Genomic DNA, 23,635 nt, shown 5'->3' on the forward strand with positions numbered 1-23,635 from the left:
TCCTTGGTTATACCTAGACTCTTTTTGCTTTTATGATCTCTTTTGTTTCATTAACCCTGTATGGAGATTACATATGACGCATTATTAATAAGTATGGTAGACTTCTTAATGAGATATTCTGCTGGGCCAAGTCTCTGGAAGCAAACTTCTCTTCCTGCTGCCTTCCAGCTTCCATCTCTCTTGCTTCCACTGGGTTTCCTGTGTCTCAAGTGCAAGTTTATTTTCAGTAATTTTAAAATATTATCATAAATAGTTTATTATATGCATGAAATTATGTTTTATCAGTATTTTCAGTGGACAATAAATCAGTTACCTCTTTACTTTCAGATGGGCACCTTTAAGGCACATGATGGTGAATATTTTTTAGAACCTCTGATGAAAGCAGATGGAGATGAACATGAAGATGAACATAACAAACCACATCTTATATACAGGCATGAAGAATTTAAAAGAAAGTATCAGAAATCCCATAAACCTTGTGAAGTTTCAGGTATAGTCATACTTAAAATTTCAATGTGACTTTTCAAGTGTCAGAGTTCTGGTATTTTAACAAAATGCAAGATTCCCTTTTCCTTAGTAATATTAGTCTCCAGATCTTTCCACTAGAACCTATGCATTTGTTTCACACAGGCATGGTGACCTTCTCATTTTCTACCAGTGGCGAATTCAAATGTAGGACACAATATGCTTGTAAAAATACATCCTGATATTGCAAGAACTTCTGTGTGGGCTTATTTTTACACCTGTTTTGTTCCATATGTAAGCACCTGAGGACCAGATCCACAGGAGCCGCTGTTGTTTATGCTCGCAAAATATAATGAATTGATTGCAAGTCTAACAGATAATATAATAGATCTGTCAGCCATGATAATGGAAGTATCTAATACTACCTGTTAATGTAGATGTTTCTCATTTTGCCTGTTTTAATAATGTATTCATGTGGCGTAGTAATAGTATGTAGTTTTATTTAAATTAAAAAAAAGGAAGTGGGGTAATTTAGGAGCATAGTACTAGGATATGTCACAAGTGAATGGTTGCACTTTCAGAGCTTCACACTGTGTAAGTTAATCTGTGTAAAATGACTTCAGAGTGAGACCATGTGCAATGAATGTGAATATGAGAAGAAAAAACACCATTATTAATACATGAAGCAGAAAGCACTGTGCTTTAATATGTTTTTAGCAGGCAGAAAGTTTTCAGTAGTTTGCATCGTTACATGCATCTTCATAGCTGGAAAATAATATGATGTGAGAAAGACACCTGCAGCTACCATCAAAGTACAAAAACCAGACAAAAGAGTGGGATTAGAAAGGATTTATTTGAGATTGTAGGTGTCCATAAACTATAGTTCCAAGCACTGAGATACCATCTGTTTTGAGATATAATGATGTAGAACCCTTTGAAGACCCTGCCTGAGCAATGCACTTCTTAACCTTTACTATTATACTAGTGCCATTTTAAAAGTATTTTTCATTGTGTCTGAAACAGTTTTTTAAGCCTAGTGACATAATAAATGCCTTTCTTGTGCTTTTAATAGAAGCATGCATGCTTCTATTATTGGGCTTCAAAGAAAACACAAATGGGTGGAGATTCACAATAGGAGAAAGCAACTTATATTTGGTTCAGCCTGGCATTTAGAAACATCCTGTCTAATTAAAATTCTACACTTTTCCTGAGATTGAAATCTGCATTTATGCATTTTGAATGTACTTGCATTTCAGAAATGTTTATGTGAGGCTGAATGTATAACTACAACTTATCTGAAGAAAAGGAAGATAAAAAGAAATAAACCTTACTTCCTTCTCTTAAGAAATATCTGATCAGATGTTTGAAAATACAAATCACAGGAAAAAAACAGTTTAGTCAGTGTTTTAATCTTGGAATATTCTTAGAGCACATATTATACTCAGAAGCAGTATGTTCAGAATGCTGCTTATCCATAGATATTAAAGCCAGAAAGTGTCTGTTATGATCTTCTCACATTGAATAAATTCTAATAACAGGTATTTCTTGTTCTGTTTGGGAAGCTGATGCTATCTGTTCATTGATTGTCATTGGAATCAAGGAGTTAGTACTTGCTTTGAAAATCAAGCAACAGGTTTTTTTTATGATTAATATTATGCAGAGAACTAAGTAGAGGTCTTTTGTTCTGATTTTTTTTTTCCTATGCTGTGTATGAGAGAATATTATTAATATAAGTAGCCTACTATGAGGAAAAGTCTCCAAGCATTAAGAATGTGATCTTTTTCCCTTTTCATTTAGTGGAGCAGCTACAGAGGACTGTGAGCCAGGCATTACTGTCATGTCTTTGGGTGGAGTTGCAGAGATGCTTATAGAGAAGACCTTGTGTGGTTATATTTCTGTCTTTCTAAAGTAGAGATTCATTGTTAATGCTAGTCTTGCCTTACATTTGCTCTTCAAGGAAGAACAGCATACATCTAGCAATATCCTCCTGTGAGCATGAGAGTTTCTCTTTCTTCAGTAAGTGAACTTTGACAGAGGATATGGAGAGGGTTTTTTTGTGACCACATGTTATTTCTAAGTTAAGCAGTGAATGCTTGATCAGATTGTAATTTAATGATAATGACAATAGTGAGCCATCTTATCTAACTTTAAACATTATGTGTCTATGTTATTCATCCTTAGCTAGCCCCTTTTTATATTCAGAGGAGAGGAAAGGTCACTTTTAGTGCCGATGATTCATGTGACCTATTTTAAATGTGCTGTTTAGGGTGAGATGATTTGTATCCTATAAATGCCTGTTTCTCTCTGCTGACTATATAGAGAGGCTGGATGATTAGATTATGAGTATACAATATAGACATACGTACCTTATACAGTCAAGTGAATTCCATTTTATATGTTCAAAGAAAATTAATTTTGGATTTTTTTATTCAACTTTTCTTTGAATTCCTTATCCATTTTATTTTATCGTTAATACCATTTTAAATTCTCTGTCCTACTTGTTCCTTGATATAATGTTGATATATAAAACCTTTAATCTTTTACAGTGAGATGTGCTGTATTCTATCTGTTCTTCCTTGACAGTATTTCCTAATCTCTATATATGTTACTATATGTTTCCTTCAAAAACATATAAAAGAATCACAGAAAACAGAATTGAAAGGAAATAGGATTGCTTACACTACTGCAGCAAGTCAGGATCAACTCTTCCTACATTATTTTTTACCTCTGTTGGTCAGATCTCTGTGGAAATTCCACAGTTCCCTAGACAGTCTATTCCAGTGTTTAACTGTTAGAGCAATAAGGTTTTTCCTAATACCTAAGCTAAATTTCCTTTGCAACAATTTAAACCCATTAGTTATTCTCCAAATATTCTGCAGGTTAGATAAATTTACTGCTTTTCTTGCTGCTACCTCTTACATATTTGAAGACAGTCTTCTACCAGTCTACTCCTCTCTAGACTCCTCTCTAGACTCCTCTCTAGACTCCTCTCTAGACTCCTCTCTAGACTAAACATCCCCAATTTCCTAAATCTGTCTGTATGGATCATGTTTTCAGATTTCTTTACATAGTTGTACTCCCCTGTATTTTTTCCAGTTCCTCTGCATTTTTTTTTAAATCTGTTTCTCAAAACATAATCTTTTAGCAGAGGCATAACCTCGGCTGAGCAGAATGGAATACTTCGGATGTATTTAGATAGTACACAAGTTTAATACATTTCAGTCCAAATTTCTTTTTCTCAGCATTAAACTATTGTTGATCTGTATTGTGATTCACTATAATCCCTAGATCCTTTGCTATAAAATTGCTATTTAACTTGTTACTCTGCATCCCATGCATCTCCAGTTATGATTCCTACCCAATTACAGAACTTTGCAGTTGTTTTCCTTGAGTTGCAGCCTTTTTCTTTTTCCAGATCATTGCCTTCTGTTTTTTCTGGATCACTCTGAATTCTGATGCTGTCCTCCAAGATGCCTGGTACTCTTCCCAGTCTCTGACATCTGTACATATAGTATAAAATCAATTTAGTTTTTCAAATTATAAATAAAATTTTTGAGTAATACTGGATTCACAATGGATCACTTCTGAAATTCCACTCAGTACATTTTTTTTTTAGTTTGAAACTGAACCATGATAATTACTTATAAAATTTATTTCATAGCTCATTTTTTGCTCACTTTGTAGTAGTTGCTTTTAGACTAACATGGTCACAAAAAATTAGTTGGAAACTCTGTTACAAGCCTCAGTCAAATCCGATTAGGACATCTACTGCATTTCCTCTATCCATAAATCCTGTTTCCTTAATATAGGAAGATTAGGTTAGTTTGACATAATATGTTTTTGGTAAGTATGTTAGCTATTACTTGTTCCCTTGTTGTCTTCTGGTGTTTATGAATAAAATTAATTTGATATGCTCTGATAGTGAAGGGAACTTGGCTGGTCCATATGTTCATGTCTTCCATAAAACTTCCATTTTAAATACAGGTGCTGTTTCCCATTCTTCCAGTACTCTGAAATCTCAGACACCTGTGAACTAGTAAAGATAATATGAATATGAGATTGCTTCAGCCAGTTCTTTAAGTGCATCAGGGTCAGTCAATCTGAAAACATTTCATGTACGTAGGGACTAACGTGTTCCTTCCTATGCTAGTCCCTGAATTCTCACCTCTTTATTGTTAGTGCTGATAGTTTTTGCAATTACCATACCTGTATTTTGTGACTGACTTTCAGATGATTAGTCAGCAAAGTTTAAGACGCTTGCTGTTGCCCCTTGACTGTAGTGATCCTAGCTGTGTTGTGTCCTAACTTCAAAGGACTGTTGACCTATCAAAAATAGCTTTAAGCTTTACGATAGGGGATCTTTCTCTGAAGTATGGAATATGTAGATTTAAATCCTCTCAACTTGAGAATGGTACTGAGTCTGGGTCTCAGGATTCTTGAATTAGTGCTGTAACTGCTAAGCCATTAGAATAAAAAGATTGAGAACCATCTCCTTTGATGGCTGGTTTTTAAGAGGGAATCAAACTTCCACAAAGATAATGGAGGTTGATTCTGAGAGGATTGAAGTTAGGTGCTTAAGTTCTAGAGATTAGGGAGAATTCAGATATGCTTCTCAGTTAAATATTTTTATGTAGGCTATTTCAAAGGTAGCTCCCTGATCAACTAATGGATTTTGTGTATCAGTCATCAGAGGCCCTTGACTGTGTAGAGAGTTTAAATCAGACTCTCTGAATAACTCTGCTGGACTACATTATGGAATATAATTAGCATGTATTACTGTACTTAGTTTGGAGGTATCCAGATAGCTTCTATATTTCCTTCAGGACCTTATCCTACATGATGAATATTAACAAAGCTTTCAGGGAAGTCACTGAGGTTTTTTCATGCATAATTGCTTATGTAAAAAACCTTTTGTTCACAAAAATATAAGGATATAGAAATGAAAAACAATCAATAGTGATTTGAATTCAGAAATCAGGGCTAGTCTTTGTTATGGAATAGCTGGCATTTTGTTGGTTTGGGTCAAATGTTCGTGTGAAAACGTAGTTATTTTATTTAATTAACTTGTTTCCTTTGCTGTACTGCTTACTGCTTACCTCATTCCAGCCTATCCGTTTGGATTATACGGCATTCTGGAAGCTGTACAACACTGCTGTCTCCTTTTAATTAATTTTTAACAATCACTCCATATGTGAGAGAACTGTATAATAATATATAAGACATTGAATTTGATGTTCCTGTTACAACCTTCTCTACCTAATATATTTTTTAATTCTTGCATTGGTTCCTTTGGAAATAGATCATAAGTATAATAACTTTCTTGCTTTGTCTGTTTTGTGCAGCCTTTTGACTATCTGTTTTTAAATTTAGAAACTGCATTCTACAGTAAATCTTTTTCTACCTTATAGAAAAAGAGTTGAAGAAGAGCACTTTACTACATCCAAACCTCAGCATTTTAAATGAGGAGATAAATGTTTTACAGAAGTCCCCCATTTTAGACTATGTTTTTAAAAACCTATCTGTGGAAGATGGTAGCAATAATCCACATTCCCGGAAAAAACGTTTTCTTTCCTACCCGAGATACGTGGAAGTGATGGTTACAGCTGACACCAAAATGGTTCATCATCATGGACAGAATTTACAGCACTATATATTAACACTGATGTCAATAGTAAGTAAACTTTAGTTCATTTGTATTAGGAATTTCAATTATTTTTGTTCTGGTGTTTTCTCTTACACAGATTTTGTCTTTTGGTTTGACTAAATTCTGTATTAAAACAAAGAGATTTGATAAACATAAAAATTAAGGCCAAAGCTAGAGATTCTAGCTCTTTTCAGTTTAATGCAGTAAGGTTTGTAGGTGGAATGGTGTGATCTATTTCCTGATTTGCTTTTGCATTAAAAGACTTCTTAAGCTTCAGTGAGTTAAATATAGAGATTAATTACAGCAGACACAGAGGCTAAAAGTCATTGCAAAAAAAAAAAATGCTTGGTTATAGTAATCTTAGCTTTTCAAGTAATTTCAAATTAATATGGATCAGATTTTGAGTTGGCATCATTTAATTGAGCTTTTTCCATTTTGAATTTTTTCCATGAACCAGAAATCATGACTTGGTGATATGTTGTTTTAGAACCTAGCACAACAAGGTCTGTAAAATCAAAAGGTTTACAATGATATCTGTTGAACTAGTTTTGCTTAGTAAAAGGTGTGCTAAAATGTTCTGTGTAATAATTATTTCTAGATTCCTCTCCTTTCATCTATTCAAGGAGTTTAATTTGTATGAAACTGCATCTTACTTTGGGCTCACAAATTAAGACATCTAAATTTACGTATTTATGGAGTTGTCTGCTTTAACCAGTAGAGAGCTATTCATGTATTCAGCTATTCAAGTATAGACACTTACTTCTGGATGAGCAGAATACCTCTCCAGTTTCATTTGCTTCAGACAGGTGTCTGGTGCCATTTAAGATGCCCTAGGGCATCCCACCTGGCCTGAGCTGCTGCTCCACAGAGGTGTGCAAGTCTCCTGTAGATCATGTGTCGTATCTGCCAGTTCTTCATAGGTGTTTAATATCCTTTAGCATCTCAAATGACACTAGATACATGATGTAGGCAGCCGAACTGAGTCCTGCTAACTTTAATGACTAGATCTCCAGGTGATGGCAGTAGAGGTGCAGTCACCTGTCACACAGATGTAGACATCTAAGTTTAAAGGTCTTAATGTGCACCTTTCATTTTACCTAGAGTAACTTTATATTCATTTAAAGAATTTGTGGAGGAAGGAGACTTTAAGGAAGTAAAATTTGCCTTTTTTTTCCCCCCTAATGTACAGTTACCTTACAATGAAATGCTAGTAGTGCTGTAATCTTTTGTTAGTGGCTGCCTTTGTCCTGTGCAGTTACACATTTTACCTAGGGATCTTACAAAGGAAATTGCATTTCTAAAGTATGGCTCTGATCTGTATCATGCTTAAAAAAATCTGTATTGCCTTATTTGGTAGAGCTTCTTATATCATCTCAGAACTCTGCTATCACTGCAGAAAAGCAGATATTACAGAGTTAGTTGGTATTTTCTTTGACTGTTTTGTAAGAAAAATAATGAAATTTGAAGTGAGATTCAGCATATGTTAAATTTGTAGTGATTTGATATAGTCTTCTGATTTTTTTTCTAGTGCTGATGTGAAACTATGAAAGCTCATGCCTGACTTAAAAATTCCAGTATTGAAAGGGTTTTTTTGATTTTTTTTTTTTTTTTTTTTCTGTATCTTACAGTGCAAACTCAATTTGGAATTCACTTAGAAACAATCAATCCCAAAGATGCCATTTTTATAAAGCTACTTTTTAAATACAGAGTTGTACTCCAAACCAAAATGAAGTAGTTAAAACATTATTTTAAAATGGAAGCTGTTTTTTACAAAACTACAGTAAGGTGAAATGGAACATGTATTTATTATATAATTTTCACGAGGCACTGTTGTGATTGTAGCTAGTATAATTCCTGATTTATGTAATTGGACTTTTACTAGTTAAATAGGATATCTGTGCATTGTATAATTGCAGTTAAAGAGAGTCTGTATGTACCGTTTCTAAGATTTAGCATTTAAAATCTACGTGTAGAATGAAAGAATATCAGTTCTTTACCAGAGAGATTATGATTTCATTCTTGCATGTATCTGTCTATACTGAGTTTCTAGAACTGAGGCATAGGTCAGTTATTGCTGGCCTTGAGGCAGTGGCATACAATAAAACAGTACACCTTTAATGTGAATTTAGTATCTTTATCTAATAAAATATTCAGTAAGATGTGTAGCTGGCATCTTCTGACAGCTCTTATTCCACATCTACATCTGCTACTTCTGAAGGTAATTTTGAAACAAAAGTTGGTTAAAACTTTATTGCTAGAAATATTTAGCTTTTATAAATGCAGAACTTGCTGAAAATACAACTATATATTCTCAGGTCCTACTTCTGAAAGACTGTCTTCACAGTCCAGTTAATTTTTTCCCCCACAAGAATGTATCCCAAAGACCAGCTTAGTATCCTCTGGTCCTTAAACCATTTCAGCTATGACACAGAGTCAGAATAATTTAGGTTGTCAGAGACCTCTGGAAGTCATCTGGTCCATTCCTCTACTAATATCCATATTACTCTGTCAAAAAAATCAAATATAGGCATAAAAAAGAGATACCATTTTCAGTCTCTCCTTTTCTCTTTCCTACCCCATAATAGTTATGTTTCAGTAGCCAGTAATAAATATGAGGAATAGGAAAATAAATGACTATCATTCTTTGCTATGTAATCTATATTAGAATTTGTCAGCATGCAGGTGGGTCTTTTCTTGACCCATGGCTTATTAATGTTTGAAACACCACCATTCCTAGTCATATTTCATTTCCATAAAGGGAAGAAATGAAACTATTAAATTTTTATCCTTTCTGCCATATTCAGAAAGCTTTGATTATTAAATTTAAGCGATACTTGTGTCTGGTCAAGCAACTTCTACTGGTACAGGAAATTGTCAGGTTGTTGACATTTTAAATGAAGGAAGCATTATACTCTACTCTTTTAATCATTCCTAAACTTTTAAGGATATTCCATTTTGGCTTGGATTTTAAAGAAACTTTAAAAGTTTATGCATACAAATGCCATTAAATTGGAATGAAACTTAAGACACCTAACTCCCAGAAGATCCTTTGAAATCCTGGCCCATTTTTCTTTTCTTCTTTTTTTAATATCAGCAACACCGCTACAGTAAACTTGCTGCTATAGGATACTGTTTATGGATGGAAAATAAGAACTGAAACATGCTACTAATTTTTGGGGGTGGTTTTAAGTGTTTTGTCATTTATCCAATTCAACCTGGAAAGGCTTAACTCTCAGCATGCGAGTCATCCCATTGAACTGGAACTGGAATGCATTTTCTCATTTCTTTAAAATTGCATAATTCTTTGCAAGGTCAGTATTCACAGTATTTACCTGTGTCTTGGAAGTATTTGTTGCTGATTGAAATATGTATTTAAAAGCACAATGAATATCTTTGCCATAGAAATGCCTAGGACTTCAAAGGTTTTGTGTTGAAATACAATAAACTGTGGCATTATTTAGTATATGATAAATAAAATAATAATAATAAAGAAACCTGAGGTTGCTAGCTCCTCATCTTCCTTCTCATTCATCTAAGCATTGCATCAACAGAGCAGGTAGTAGACACTGCCCTAATAGATGTAGTAGCTAGAGCCCTCTGTTATCTTAGGCACATTATAGATTGTGACAGTTTGAAGTCCATAACAGTGAGGCTTGATCTTGGCTTATAAACTAACTGAAAAAAAAAATCTTTCATTTGTCTGGTAATTCTTTCCTTCCTTAAAAGACTGGAGGTCACTGTGGTAACACCAAAGGCTCCTCAGATTTGGTTTCTTGATATATTTTGTGGCACTGTCCTCATTTTCTGAATCGGGGACCTGCTTAGTGAATTTTTTTAAGAGATTTGCTATTTATATAGTTATTTGGGTAGTAAAGTCTATTAGTCTATTCTTAGTGTATTCACAGCAAGGACTTAATCTAGCATTACTGGGAAGAAAACTTGACATGTAACACCACCTATGGTACAACTATTTCAGCCAGCTCAGCTCCTGAACTTGGCTGACTGCCTAGTCACATGAGTGCTAGAGCTGGAGCATGGGAGGGAGCCAGCTGCGCAGTCAAGGATAGGATTGAGACAGCATCAGTTTAGATCATTTGACTTGCAGTGGGACTGTACCATCATAAAATGGCATTAAACAATGGTAAAATAATACTGTTATAAAATGGTATTAAGAAGTGTTATTTTTAATTTTCATCAAGATAAGTTCCTAATATGAGTTGCACATAAAAGGCTCTGGCTCTCCATTGTTTTCTTCTTTGTGTAGTCTTTCACATTTGTGCAAATCAGACTACCACTGAAGTAGCTTGAAATAGTTACTGTCATTTTAGTAACATTTTATAGCTACTGTAATTTACCAAGATGTCAAATGCAAGGCAGTGAGTAACAGGTCTGAGTGGCAAAAAAAGTTTCATGTGGAGGAGTCTTTTTCATACTTCATTTTTTGCCATTCTAACAGCTGATTATCAGCACTGATCCTGAAACATATTCTCTGTGGAGAGACCCCTGCTGCCCCAGTGAAACCAATTGGCCTGTCATTAAAAAACAGCTAAATGACTTTATCCTAATATATACTATGGCATGAGTTTAAAGAATGTTCTTATACTTTCTTTGTAGTTCATAACGTGCAAATGTAACATTTCATTTCTGTGTAACACTCTGGAAAAATGTCTGGATGCATACTAGCATTTAGGAATGTTTGATAGTATTGATTCTGCCATATAGTCATAATTTTAAAAACAGGCAGTAAATTCAAATGATTTTTCAGTTAATCATATTTATTTTGTGTGAGTGGCCTGTGAAAAGAAAAATATATTTTTAATTTCAGAATTTTGTGGAAGAGTATATTGCTTATTTTCACCCTTCTGTCCAGCTACTTAAAGACTACTAATTGTGTATTTCACTCTTTTTATCCATTCTGAATGGTGCATTTCTACTGATGCTGTATTAATGTTCAGTGGTTTTTATCTCACATTAGATGAAAACTAGAGAGCTGACAAAAAGCCATTTTTTCTTGCTTAAGCCCTATACTTTATCATTTTCCTCCTCCATATGTGTAAGAACCACAAGATAAATGATCTTGTAACCTTTATGGCATAATTAAATATTTCTTTGAAAAGGGCTGTTTGATTATACACCAATGAATATACGAATTTGGAAACAGTTATTCTCAAAGTATAATTCATATAATATTCTCTGAGCTATACTTGTTGCTTTTCTTGACATATGGATGTCTATATGTATAAAAAAGCCTACTTTTTTATTGTGACTGTCCTTACAGATATTCCAGCCCTAGTGTGCCTGTGTACTGAATGTACTAATGCCTCATACCTCACTACATCTTGAGTTCCACGAGCTAATACAGAGATGGAAATTTTGCAGTATGTAGGCAGGTATATATTTGCCCATCTTTACACTTCGCTGCTGCCAGTGCTATTTACTACTATTGTTAGCTAGTTCTTTGTTAGTTAGATACTTCAAAATTAGGCTAGTACCTGTCCCTATGACTTTCTCCGTAGTAGTTCAGTATTCAAGGACTGCCGCTAAGGTGAAGCCTCGTTACTGTTTTAGTAATAATAACTAAGGCCGTGGGATTAGCCAGCTGGGACTGACATGTAGGAAGGAGACATTTTGCCAAGCAACACTCATATGTCTTTCTTTTCCTGGAGTACCTTCTAATGGCTAGAGAAGCCTAACTATGGTTGTTCTTTGGGAATGGTCTTTTCACGAAGTTTCTTTCAGATACTGAAAGGAAAGATAAAGCAAGATGCTTTGACATCTGAGCCATACGTACTGCCATTTGATGCGGTCTGATTATAGCCTTGGCTTCTATTTTCATCAAGAGACTGAAGATGGTGATGACTAAGTCACCATTCACCAAGTTATTGCAATGTCAAAGAGATATCTTCACACCTGTCTCAGTCTCCAAGCTAGTGATAAGGCAGATTCCAGGCATTCCTGTGAAAGGGTGACTCAGCCTTTAAAAGGGGCACATTCTTTCTTTTTGTCTCCATCAAAACACAATAGGGAGTCATCTGGAAACTGAATTTGGTTAACTCAGGGGATGGTAGATTGGAGAGGACTTTGACTACAGGAGATGGCCTAAAACAGAAAAAATGGTAACTCTGAGGTGTGTATGCATATTCATGCAAGCTTGCATGAGAGGTCTCTGCTGGTATTAAGTTCTTCCGATGAAAAAGGCAGCTCTGTACAGTAAAGACTGAAGGATGGAACAGATGAAGAGTAACACCAGCAGAAAAAAAACCCACAACTTTTCTCATTCTCCCTCAGTGAATCAGTAAATGCTATGATGACTTCTTTATCTCAAAACTTCAGACAATTCTGGGGTCTTACAAAGTATATGACAGAATCAGGGTATGCCAATGAAAGAGGTGAAGGAGAAATCTCCCAGATCATGGATATTTCACATCCTTTCAGCACTGCAGTGATAAATAAGAGATTGTTGGAGCCTGCAAAAGACATGTGAGCTAAGGAAGTGATACCCTGTTTCTTTCAATGGATTTGAATGTTTATATTCCCCTGGTACCATGGTTGCATGTAGCACACGAGGAAAGAAAAAGAGGTCTTGTGCTGCAATAACTAGAGAAAAAGAGCTGAAGAAACTCAATTCTACTTGGATATATCATCTATTTATCTTCCAGCCTCCAGATGTGGTTGCTTATTACCTCACCTCTTTTCTCAGTATGTCACTTTGTCACGATTCAGACAGTCTCAATTTGATGGCCTTGATGTCACAAGAGTGACATCAAGGGAAACTAAATGTTGTTGTGCCTAAGCTGCTTCCAGTCACCTGGCAGCCACAGCTGTGGTGATGAGAAGACTTGACTTTAATCCTTGGGAATTTCACAGAAATCACAGATGTGATCCTTACTGATCTAGCTTCATCTTTTTTTTTCCCTTTTTTCTGTCGCTGTGCGGTCTGAACCATATTCTGTGATGTGGATGCTGATATCATGAGTCTTAAAAATTCCTTGAAGGTAATTTCCCTTTATCTTGGCTATCACCTCCTACTTCTGTGAAGCCTGGATTTAGATCACTATAAAGCAAGTGGGTCTGGAAATTGTAAAGAAATGGTGTATTCTGTCAAATTCCTATCCCATTTCATTATCCTTTTTCATGAACGCTTCTTACAATTTACTGTTCAAATAAGTGAACATTGGAAGAGGTGTCCTTAGAATACAAAAGCAGAGAGCCCTTATCCCATTACTTTTTTCACTAAAAATAAGAATGTAGTATTCCAGACCTTTGATACCTCACTGCATTAATCTGTCATTTCAAGTCTCAGCTGATGATTTTAGCCTGCACAGTTCCCTAGGTAAATCTTCAAGGTTGCTTTGTGGTTTTCAATTTCTCAGGATTTTTCTTTTCACACATGGTGTTCATCCAGCCTGCAGAAAATACCTTACATCACTGGTAGGAGCATCTCATTACCAGTGTAGAGTTTTGCTCTTTGATCTTTCTAAAGCTGTGGTAGTAATACCTAAATATTTGGAGGTCATGATAGTGCCCATGAGACACAGGATCCATACTTTGACTCAAACACGGGTTAATGAGAGCAGTGTTAGCTTTTAAGTTTAGCAGGATCTTACCTGTCTCCAATATGAGAGAAAGTATGCTTCAGATTCTGGCAAGAACTACCGGTCTCAGGCATCTAAATGACATGATTTTAGACTTCACCTGTGCTCCAGACAGAGATAGCCAGTAGATAACTCAGTGCATCTACTCAGCAGATGTTGCATGGATGTGGTGTTGAAGGTCCTGTAGCAAATTTTCTCCTGCACATCCTGAAGGACAGATGCTTTTCAGGTGTGCAGTGAGATTATTCTTCTCTCTTATATTTATTCAAACTGATGATGCATTTCTTCTGAGATAAGAGCAACTTGCTTCAGTCCCTCACACTTACACATCTGCTTTTGAAGAATTTTCTCAAACATTTTAAGTGGGCGTTATATCAAAAGGCAGGGAGGAGGCCACCTGACCAGACTTTGTGTTCGTAGGTTTGTATCTTCTATGTTTTCAGATTTTGTTAATAGGTAGCCTCAACAGACAGCACTCAGACAACAGTAACAGATTTTTCAAGGACCTGTTATTAGGGAATTGATTATTAGGAATGTTAGGGAAAATCCATCAACTAAAGCAATAACCACAAATGAGAACAAAAAATGCCATGTTTAAATCTTAAGAAAGCTCCAGCGTGGACACCTTACCAGCTCCTTTTGGTCACCCAGCGCCAGAACTCAGCCTTTCCCTCACATACTATGATACTGGAGGCCTTTAAGAAACTGGGGGGAAATTCTGCACTGAAGATTATAATAGTCCCAGTTTAGAAACTTGTGGTATTATTTTATGTTACCTGAATTCAGTAAACTTCTCAAGAAATCCTCAATCCCTTGGCCTGTTTTACCTGATATATACTGTTGCAGAACTGGACAAAACATGTATCTGTATTTGTTTACTGTGTCCAGTGTCACTACCTCTGATGAGCTGCATGCTGTCTACCTGACAGCCAGTGAAATGCAGCTGTTCCTTGAATTTCAGAACATTCTGTTCCAAAACAAGAATTCTTAGCTAGACTGATTTACAAAGTTAATTGGAAGAAGGTTACTGTATTTCAATAGCAATGCCTGTTTCAACAATATAGTCTAGACACAAAACAGTCTGGTTTGTTATCTGCTCCATAAAGATCTTTTTGTTAACATTATCTACATGTCATCCTCTTGTATAGGTTTATGCCATAACAAATTATCTGACTACATTCTAAGTAGCTGTTACATCAGCTTGAGTGGTAGGAGAGTCAGTCCTCAGAACAAGCTTCTCCATATAGAGTCCATTATAAGCCAAGGATCCTTGTAGATCTCATTTCAGGTTAGTCCTGAGTTTGGAATACTATATGAACGAGTCTCCTGTTTCTTCTTTGATGAAAAGAAGCAGTACTTGAAACAGTTAAGCTGGAATTAATCTCACCTAACCTCATCCATCTGAAAGTTAGGCATCTAGTCTCCTTCTGTAGTAAATGGATAAAGAAATAAAATAATTTCTCTTACTGTCTTGTATGAAAATATGTATCTAAGAATGTATTTTCAGATAGGCATGTCTAGAGAGCATTTCTTCCTCTCCATTCACTGTTGAAGGAACTTACCTTGATGTTAGTTTCATGAGATGCATGTGGTCATAGTGCTGTCATGTTATTTTAAGAAGATGGTTCATTCAGGGACATACCTAGACTGTTTGTGATCTTTCATGAAAAGGGTAAAGATCCAGAAGTATCCTTTGTAGGTATATCAAAGTGGATCTCAAACTTTATAAGATCACATTATGAGCTTTGTAATTTTATGGTAGTTTACAGATAGCTATGGTAGTAGTAAAATAGTAATTTGGTAGTAGTAAAATGGTAGTTTATTCCCTTCATTTTCAAGAGAACCTCTTCTGCCTAAATTCTCATTTGCAAAATTGATAGTGCTTGAGCTATACCTATACAGGAACCTGTTCTTTGATAAAGATGTTCTGAATGTATCCATTCCTAGTAGAACTCTTGTCAGTGCTTGAGAGAGACTCTTCATTGCCACCTTGGAGTGACTGGACACTTTTGGTTAGTAACCAAGAATGGAATCCATATGGAGGGAAACAGACAATAGCTGAGCTTCTCTGAAATGTGTTTTCCACATGGACTCCAAAACTCAGACTCCTTCCCTGCTATTATAGAATCCTCTATTTCCAGCTTGTGTATCAACAAAAGAATGAAGGACAGAGAGTTCTGCGCATTGCATTCTTTGTCTAGTTTAGAGAAAGGGAGGGTGGGGGTCAGTGCTCTGTTAGTTCCAAATTTTAGCAGAACTGTTTGATCTCAGGTACATAGGATGCATACACAGCAAGGCTGTGGTTTGACAAACAATTTGAGCTGGCTCAAATGTAGGTTACTTCTGAGAGAAGTCTGTTTTTCAGTACCTTTCCCTTTGTCAGCACTTGTGCCTGAGTGGCTGCATCATGAGTGAGATCATGTTGATCAGCATCAAAGTGATTTAAAAAAAAAATTGTTTTTCAGCTGGATCAGTTCCTTCATCCTGTTCCTTTTGTAGCCTTGCAGACAGTAGGATTAGCACAAGCCAGAAGGGAGGAAAGCCAGCACTTCCCTGTTTGGTGGTAGCTCTCATTTAGATAATGCTGTCATTCAACAACTGCTTTAAGAAAAATTGTGGAATCCATATGGACAGGACATCTGAAGCTGCCATTATGGAGATTGAATAAACTTTTTTACTTTGAAGAATAACTTTCAAAGTGGTTCTGCTTTGGTCTATGGATTTGACTCATGATTTTTACTGTCTGGCAGTAAAATTTATATAAAAATGTCTTTTTGGTATGTAAATAGGAGTTTTACAAGTGAGGAAATAAACCTTTATACAACATGTTAGGTAGGTTTTCAACACAGGTTTAGAACTCAGTCCGGCTTCCATTAAAATCAAAGACAAAACTTTTATTAGTTCAGAGCTGTTTTCTGAGACTCTAATATGTAGGGTCTTGATTCTACAAATCATCCACCTGAAACAGCTTATGTCCAGACTGTCCATGGTAGTCCCACTGACATTAGTCTTGTTCTGTCTTGATTATTTTATGAATAAACTATATTGTTTACAGTGCATAGTAGGTATACTTGCTTCATTAACCTTATCAACATGGTGTCTAAGTGTCTGGAAATGAACATAAAATTATAACTGTGAATTTTAAAAACAGTGCTTTTTTGTGTTTAGGAAAGCTATTGTAGGATAGTAAGTTTTCTTGTGGAGAGTGGATTTTGACAACACCATTTGTGCGTGTTCTGATCTTTGTGTGTGTAGTAATTAATGCGAGCTGTTTTGAGGTACCATCTTAGTTTAAAACTGGGCAACTTCTTTGGGTTTATCACCATACTAATGGGTATAAATGTACAGATGGATGCACGAGACATCTATTGTGTAGCAGCTTGTTTGTATGTCAAAATCAAATAAGGCTTGTCAGATGAATTTAATATTCTAATCCTCTGGCTTTTTTCTCTTTAGGTTGCAGCAATCTATAAAGATTCAAGTATTGGAAATCTTATAAATATAGTTATTGTAAAGTTAATTGTAATTCACAATGAACAGGTAGGAAAATAAAAAAAAGATTACTTTCTATATGTAAATTTTTATTGTAATTCAAAAAAATTAAAATTTTTAAATAAATTCTTTTCTTTGACTATATAACTTTTTTTTAAAAAAAGAATAAGTGTGGTGGTAGCATAGTGCAGATTTAATTAATGTATACAGAGGTTAACTGCAGATCCTTTATTTAATGACTGTATTTCCCCATTTTTCTGTTAGGACCTCCTGTTGACCTGAATGGGCTAAAAGCTTGTGGCATAACTATCTAAAGTAGGGTTATACTCATGCAAACATGACAGGGAAATGGTGACTTTTAATAGAGGGTTTTGATGGAGTTTTCAGTCAAAGCAGCTGTAATTATTTTAAGATTGTAACAAGTATACATTTTTCAAATATTTGTTTTATTTATTTATCCTAAATGTCTTGCCACCCTCTTTTTCTATATCTAACACATGATGCATGCTTATGTATATCGATTAAAAAGAATGATTCTGATGACCAATGACTTTTAGCTAAGTTAAGATCCTGATACTACAAACAAATCTGCATGAGTGAGCTCCTGTGTGGAGTCCCACTGACTTCCTTTCCACTCCCAGTGATTGTTTTGCAGATTTGGGGCACAAATGACAAAATAACAAGTGCAAGTGCATGAATATTACAACCCTTTTTTGTTTCTTGGCAATTTCTTGCTTAGGAAGGACCAGCTATCACTTTTAATGCAGCTACCACTCTTCGTAATTTTTGCTTATGGCAGCAAGCACAAAACATTTTGGATGATGCTCACCCTTCTCATCATGATACTGCTGTTCTTATCACTAGGTACAGTATTTGAAACAGCCAAAATTGTTCAGCTAGGTGAAACAAATGGTTCAGTTTCTTGTTGACATCATTATTTTTAACCATTCCACTGATATTATTCATAGCTAATTGGAAAAATAAAGAATATCTTGCACTCCTCAAACCACAGATTGTCAGTACATGAGCAATAACTGACAATACTATGTTGGTAGGTAACCATTTGATCAAGCTTTCATTAATGATAATGAAAATTATTTAGACTTGAAATTGTTACAAGGGAAATGAAGTCTTTAGTTATTGTATACATGGCAGTGACATGGTATTGTACTGAACATAATGGAATCAGCTAAAAAATGCAGTGATGGTCAACTCCTGATAGTCCAGGCATAATTAGAACTACCAAAAACTTACAAAGGGGGAAAAAATTAAAAATTAATATGTATTCTTCTTGCACTCTGCTTTCCTCAGGGGAGGTTCTGATATTCGGTCATTGAAATACATACTGTCTCTTGCTGTTCTTTTTATTTATTTTTTTTCTGGTGTTCAAATCAGATGCTCCCCAGCACTTAAAGCAGTTTGACGTTTGTCCTGAATTTTACATCATTATTTTAGCAGATGGATGCCTGTATAAGGTAGTTCCAACTATACTGAAATCTGCACATTTTCCAGCAGCATTTTGTGCTTGATTTATTTTGCGAGCATTGCAGGGAAATAGTATAGTGTTTGAATTGTTATTCTTTGCAAGCTAGACAGAAAGGAATACTGTGAGCTTAGTCTGGTGAATTTAAATTACTTCTTTCACAAGAATGCAAATTGTTTGAATGGACCGTAAGATTAAAAATTGATCAGATTCTCAATTGCTGTAACTAATGTAGCAACACTGAAATAATTTAAAAATGTTCTTTTTACTTGACATATTATTTTAAAATAAATCTTTTCCTTCAAGGGAAGATATCTGCAGAGCTAGAGAGAAATGTGATACTCTTGGTGAGTTACTCTTCTTTGATCAGTATGATTTTGCTCAGAAAACTTGTAAGAGAATTTCATTGTAGTTAGGCAAAAATCAGAAAATAGATGCAAAAAAATGACACAAACAAAAAAATGAACTTTGCAATGCTTTTCTGCCCTGACATGTACTTTTATGGCAGGTGGTTGCTGGTTTTATGTATGTTTGGCTGCATAGTTTAGGCATGACTTTCAACACGTGTGCCATAGTATTCATTTATGGAGTCACTCCTTCTACATGAAAACTTGTTCTATTAAGCTTTTATATAAGAGTTCAATTTTGCAGGTTTAGCAGAGCTAGGTACGATGTGTGACCCGCTACGCAGCTGTTCTATAAGCGAAGAAAATGGATTAAGTGCTGCTTTTACTATAGCACATGAACTTGGACATGTGTAAGTACCTATTTGCCAGCAGGTAAATTTTTTGATTTTCTTTTGAATATGATCAATTTCCAATGATATGCTCTTCAATTCTAAGAGGGAGCCGTGTGCTGTGTCCTTCTAGAAGAGTCATTATTTTTACCCCTTGCACTGAGCAAGTTCTGCCTGCCCTCTAGAGATAGAGAAGCCATGGATCCTTATAGCTTATCCAGTTGCTCACCTGGACTATGGGAGATACTGGCCATACAGCTGGATTCCATCCTTCCGTCATATGAACTAGTTGGAAACTGGGACAGGTATCTTAGATATGCAACACAGTCTGGTCAGCTCCAATTGCATTCTGGACCTGATAGGAATTTAATTTTAAGAAAAGACAATTGTTAATATAACACAGAAATATTCTTCCTTCTGTTTGATCCTTTCAGAATACAATAGAATAACAAAGAAAAATACTTTACACAGAAAAATAAGAGGAGATGACAGCATTTTATTTTATGAAGCATACCTCATCAGAGATGCCAGAAAGGTGCTATACTGTAGCTCCATGAGGCATGCCACAGTGTAGGTAATGATGGCATTACAGAGCTCAGTAGCTAGTTTGTTGATTTTTATATGCCTGGAAGTTCATTTTGATACATGCCATTAGTCATGGTACTTAAACTGAGATACAAAATATGGCAATGTGTTAATTATATAAATAGGATGTTGATGCACGCTGTGTAGTTTGTTATTGGAAAGTTGGAGCTGAGATGTGAATAATGGATTAATATGTTATGGACAGTCTAGTTATGGCCTGTGTATGCAGTTCAGTAGATGGGATGCTTATCTAAAAAGGCATATCCTGAAAAGACTAGAATTTTCCTGGTGAACTGAAGAACTATTTAATTGGAAAATTCTTACTTTGCCCAGCATTCTGTGGATTATATGGAGAATTTTGGATAAGGATGGAATTTTTATAAGGCATTTCTAAGGTATCTCTTGCCATAATGTCGGATAATTGTAATTTGTAAGGCATTTTCAAATCAAAACTTGGACATTTGCTGCTACAACAAAAAGAGTTTAAATTAACTATTACTGAACTTGTTTTGGAGTTTGTTTATTTTGCCTTTTAGATTTAATGTGCCTCATGATGACAGTTTTAAATGTAAAGAAGCTGGAATTAAACATCAATACCATGTGATGGCTCCAACTTTAAATTACCATACAAGTCCATGGACCTGGTCAAAATGCAGTCAAAAATATATCACTGAATTTCTTGAGTAAGTATCAATATAATGTCTTTCTGGACAGTATTTTATAAGTATTGCTTAAATATCAACTTTTCTGTTGTTATAATCTTTAACCACTGACTTGTAGGGCCTCAGTCTTCCAGAAACATACACACATTTAACTCATTAGATGATGAGTCCTTCCATGGCTTCAGTACACTCAGTTACAGTTAAACTCAATATGTAAAGCTAAGGACATAATTTTTTTAGTATTGTGGCCTTGAGTATTGAAGAAGTCTTTAGTATGATTTTAGTAGGTCAAAATAGATGTCTTTAGCAAAGCCTTTTGGAAGCACTGTGAATGAAGAATTCTGGTTAAAAGAAACAATTTGCAGAAGACGTATAGAAAGAATGATGACAAAGTATTTGGAGGAAAAAACAATAGCCTGGTTTATTTATTTTTTACTTAATTAAAGTCTTTTTATGGGAAGGAATTAAGAGATAATATTAATACAAACCCATAACTAACTTCATTGAGACATGCATGTGTAAATATTTTGTGATTTGGCCTCCAATGAACCAATTAGGAGTGATTAATTCACATTTTGTTCCTGTTTTTACAATAGTACTGGTTATGGTGAATGTCTCCTGGACAAACCGAGTGGAAGAATATATGATCTTTCCTTTCAGCTGCCTGGATCAATGTATGATGTTAATAAGCAGTGTGAACTTATGTTTGGTCTTGGGTCACAAGTATGCCCCTATCTGGTAGGTGAACAAGGCACAAACTCATGCTTAATAGGTACTAAATAATTACTGAAAGGTAGGCTTTGTGATGAAATCTCAGGAACTCCATTTTTAGGAATAATTTTATCCTGATGTATGTCAAAGTTCAGATTTCATTCTGCTGAAGGGGAAAAACTGCAGTAGAAGACTTAAAGCTCCATATGCTAGAAATACATAAATTAACAAGCAGGATGAATTAACTTTGATTTACACATCTGTAAATATGATTATGATTCCTTTAAAAATCTCTAACTGTATAAATTAAGTCTTCCTGCATCAGAAGAAAAGGAATTATTACTATTTCAGTAGTTTTTACAATTGTTAATTTTCATGTTACAACCACAATGTTATATTGAACAGGTCTTTTTTACTTGCTTTCTTCAGAGCACTTTTTTATAAGTTATGAATTTAAACTTAATATATTATTTCAAATATTTGGTCCAAATATTTGCTCCAAAGTATAGATTACTTCTACTTTGTCAGAGAGTCAGAACATATTTCTCATGCCTGTTAGAATGTCTGTTTTGTATATTTAAACAACCCAAAATTTCTTTCAAGCAAAATTGGAATCTGGAAAGAAAACTATGTACAGAATGGTGTAGATGTATAAAACAATCGAAAACTGAATGGGGCCTGTTTGTCAATGAGATATAAAATACAAATATAACATGACTTCATTCATTACTATCAAGATGTCACACACGGTTAGATTTTGGACCTACTTGTAGAACAATCATTGCATGGCTCATTGGAGCTGTTTAGAGGACAGAGTTTAAGATCAGATTCAGAGTGAATTAAATGAGCTGCTAGTGCAATGAAGTTCTGTTTAGGAGGAGTCAGGATTTATGGGAATAATATAAAAAAGTAAAGCAGGATCTAAAACTTGAAGATGTTGTACTGAACACTACTGTATAATATTTGTAATACATAAGGGTTGATTTGTCCATTAAGATTTTTTTTAACAATTTCAAAAGGAGGCTTTCCTCTTAGTTCTTTAGGCCGCCTATTTGTTTGTCTGGAGATTACATTCAAACTTTGTGCTACATAATAACAGCTGTAATCTCTTACTTGCTTTTTTATTATCCACTTTTATTGTCTAAACTATCTACTAAATTAGGAAATGAAGTTATCTACTATTTCTAATCAGATCAGTTTCAAAATATTCCTTTCTGCTGTCTGGCCTTACACAAAATCCCTTTTTCTCTTTTTGTATAGTTCTATCTGTGAAAAATAGTAGCAAACGTAACCAAAAGTAGGAGGAAAAACAATACAAATATCCCAATCATTGCCCGAAACAGTATTACAAGTGCAGTTGTTGTTTTTTTTCAGAAACAATGCAAACGCTTATGGTGCACAAGCACAGAAGGAATTCACAGGGGTTGTCGTACTCAGCACATGCCTTTGGCTGACGGAACGGTTTGTGGTGTGGGAATGGTAAGCCTTTGTTTGTTTCCCAGTGCTTGCATATGACAAAGTCACTGATGTAGATAAGAAAGATCAATGCTTGCTATGTGGCAATCCTGCACTTCTAGTGTAGTGATCATGTGAGCCTGACTTCAGTTGCAAAGTTTCTCTTACTAATGTGATGTTGTAACATAAGTAACGTAAGTTGTCTGTTCAGAATAATGATAAAATTTTAAAGATGCCACACTGTTAAAAACAGGTAGATCTCAGAGGAAAGCTGCTCTCTCCCTTTTGTTGTTTGAAATTCATAAGTTTTTTTTCCCCATCAATAACACTCCAGAGATGAGTTTCCTGGAGACAAGACCTCCTAAAAGCATATTTGCCCCAATTTGTCTTGTTGAGGCCGTTCCACTGAACTAGAACTAAATAAGTAGAAGTGTACTCCTGTACCTAAGGTACTAATTTGGGAAGAGGGAGTCTTTCAGTTAGATTCCTAACTTAAATAGACATTTGTGTATTGCTACTGTTTCATACAAAATATGTAAGCATGCGCTGATACATCTTCATTTATTCCAGTAAGTGTCTTGACCACATATAGCTCACACTCATATTCTGTCTTGTCTATTCTTAACGTAATTCAAGATATGTGGATCTGTTCAATGCTAAAAGCTGGGAGCTCTCTTCTCACTTACATGCTACTATGTAGGTCTCTATCTGGCTGTGTGAGGTATGGGTTGAATCCTTTCAGACAAAAAAAGGAAATGGAAGCTGGGTTTCCTACATCCTTCTCATTAGATTGTTTGGTAAAGAGTG

The 23,635-nt window shown here is 35.1% G+C and overlaps 1 protein-coding gene across 1 annotated transcript in view; it reads left to right on the forward strand.

Annotated features, from left to right (window-relative positions):
• Window positions 1-23,635, forward strand: part of ADAMTS20 (ADAM metallopeptidase with thrombospondin type 1 motif 20) — a 110,361-nt gene that overhangs the window by 14,372 nt on the left and 72,354 nt on the right. Inside the window, exons 3-11 of the mRNA XM_067289950.1 lie at window positions 328-490; window positions 5,874-6,136; window positions 17,161-17,244; window positions 17,936-18,060; window positions 18,986-19,026; window positions 19,331-19,436; window positions 20,537-20,683; window positions 21,259-21,400; window positions 22,748-22,852. Coding sequence (XP_067146051.1) covers window positions 328-490; window positions 5,874-6,136; window positions 17,161-17,244; window positions 17,936-18,060; window positions 18,986-19,026; window positions 19,331-19,436; window positions 20,537-20,683; window positions 21,259-21,400; window positions 22,748-22,852 — 1,176 coding nt within the window. The remainder of the gene's footprint in view (window positions 1-327; window positions 491-5,873; window positions 6,137-17,160; window positions 17,245-17,935; window positions 18,061-18,985; window positions 19,027-19,330; window positions 19,437-20,536; window positions 20,684-21,258; window positions 21,401-22,747; window positions 22,853-23,635) is intronic.

Source organism: Apteryx mantelli, chromosome 1 (genome assembly GCF_036417845.1).
Source record: "Apteryx mantelli isolate bAptMan1 chromosome 1, bAptMan1.hap1, whole genome shotgun sequence".
NCBI lineage: Eukaryota > Metazoa > Chordata > Aves > Apterygiformes > Apterygidae > Apteryx > Apteryx mantelli.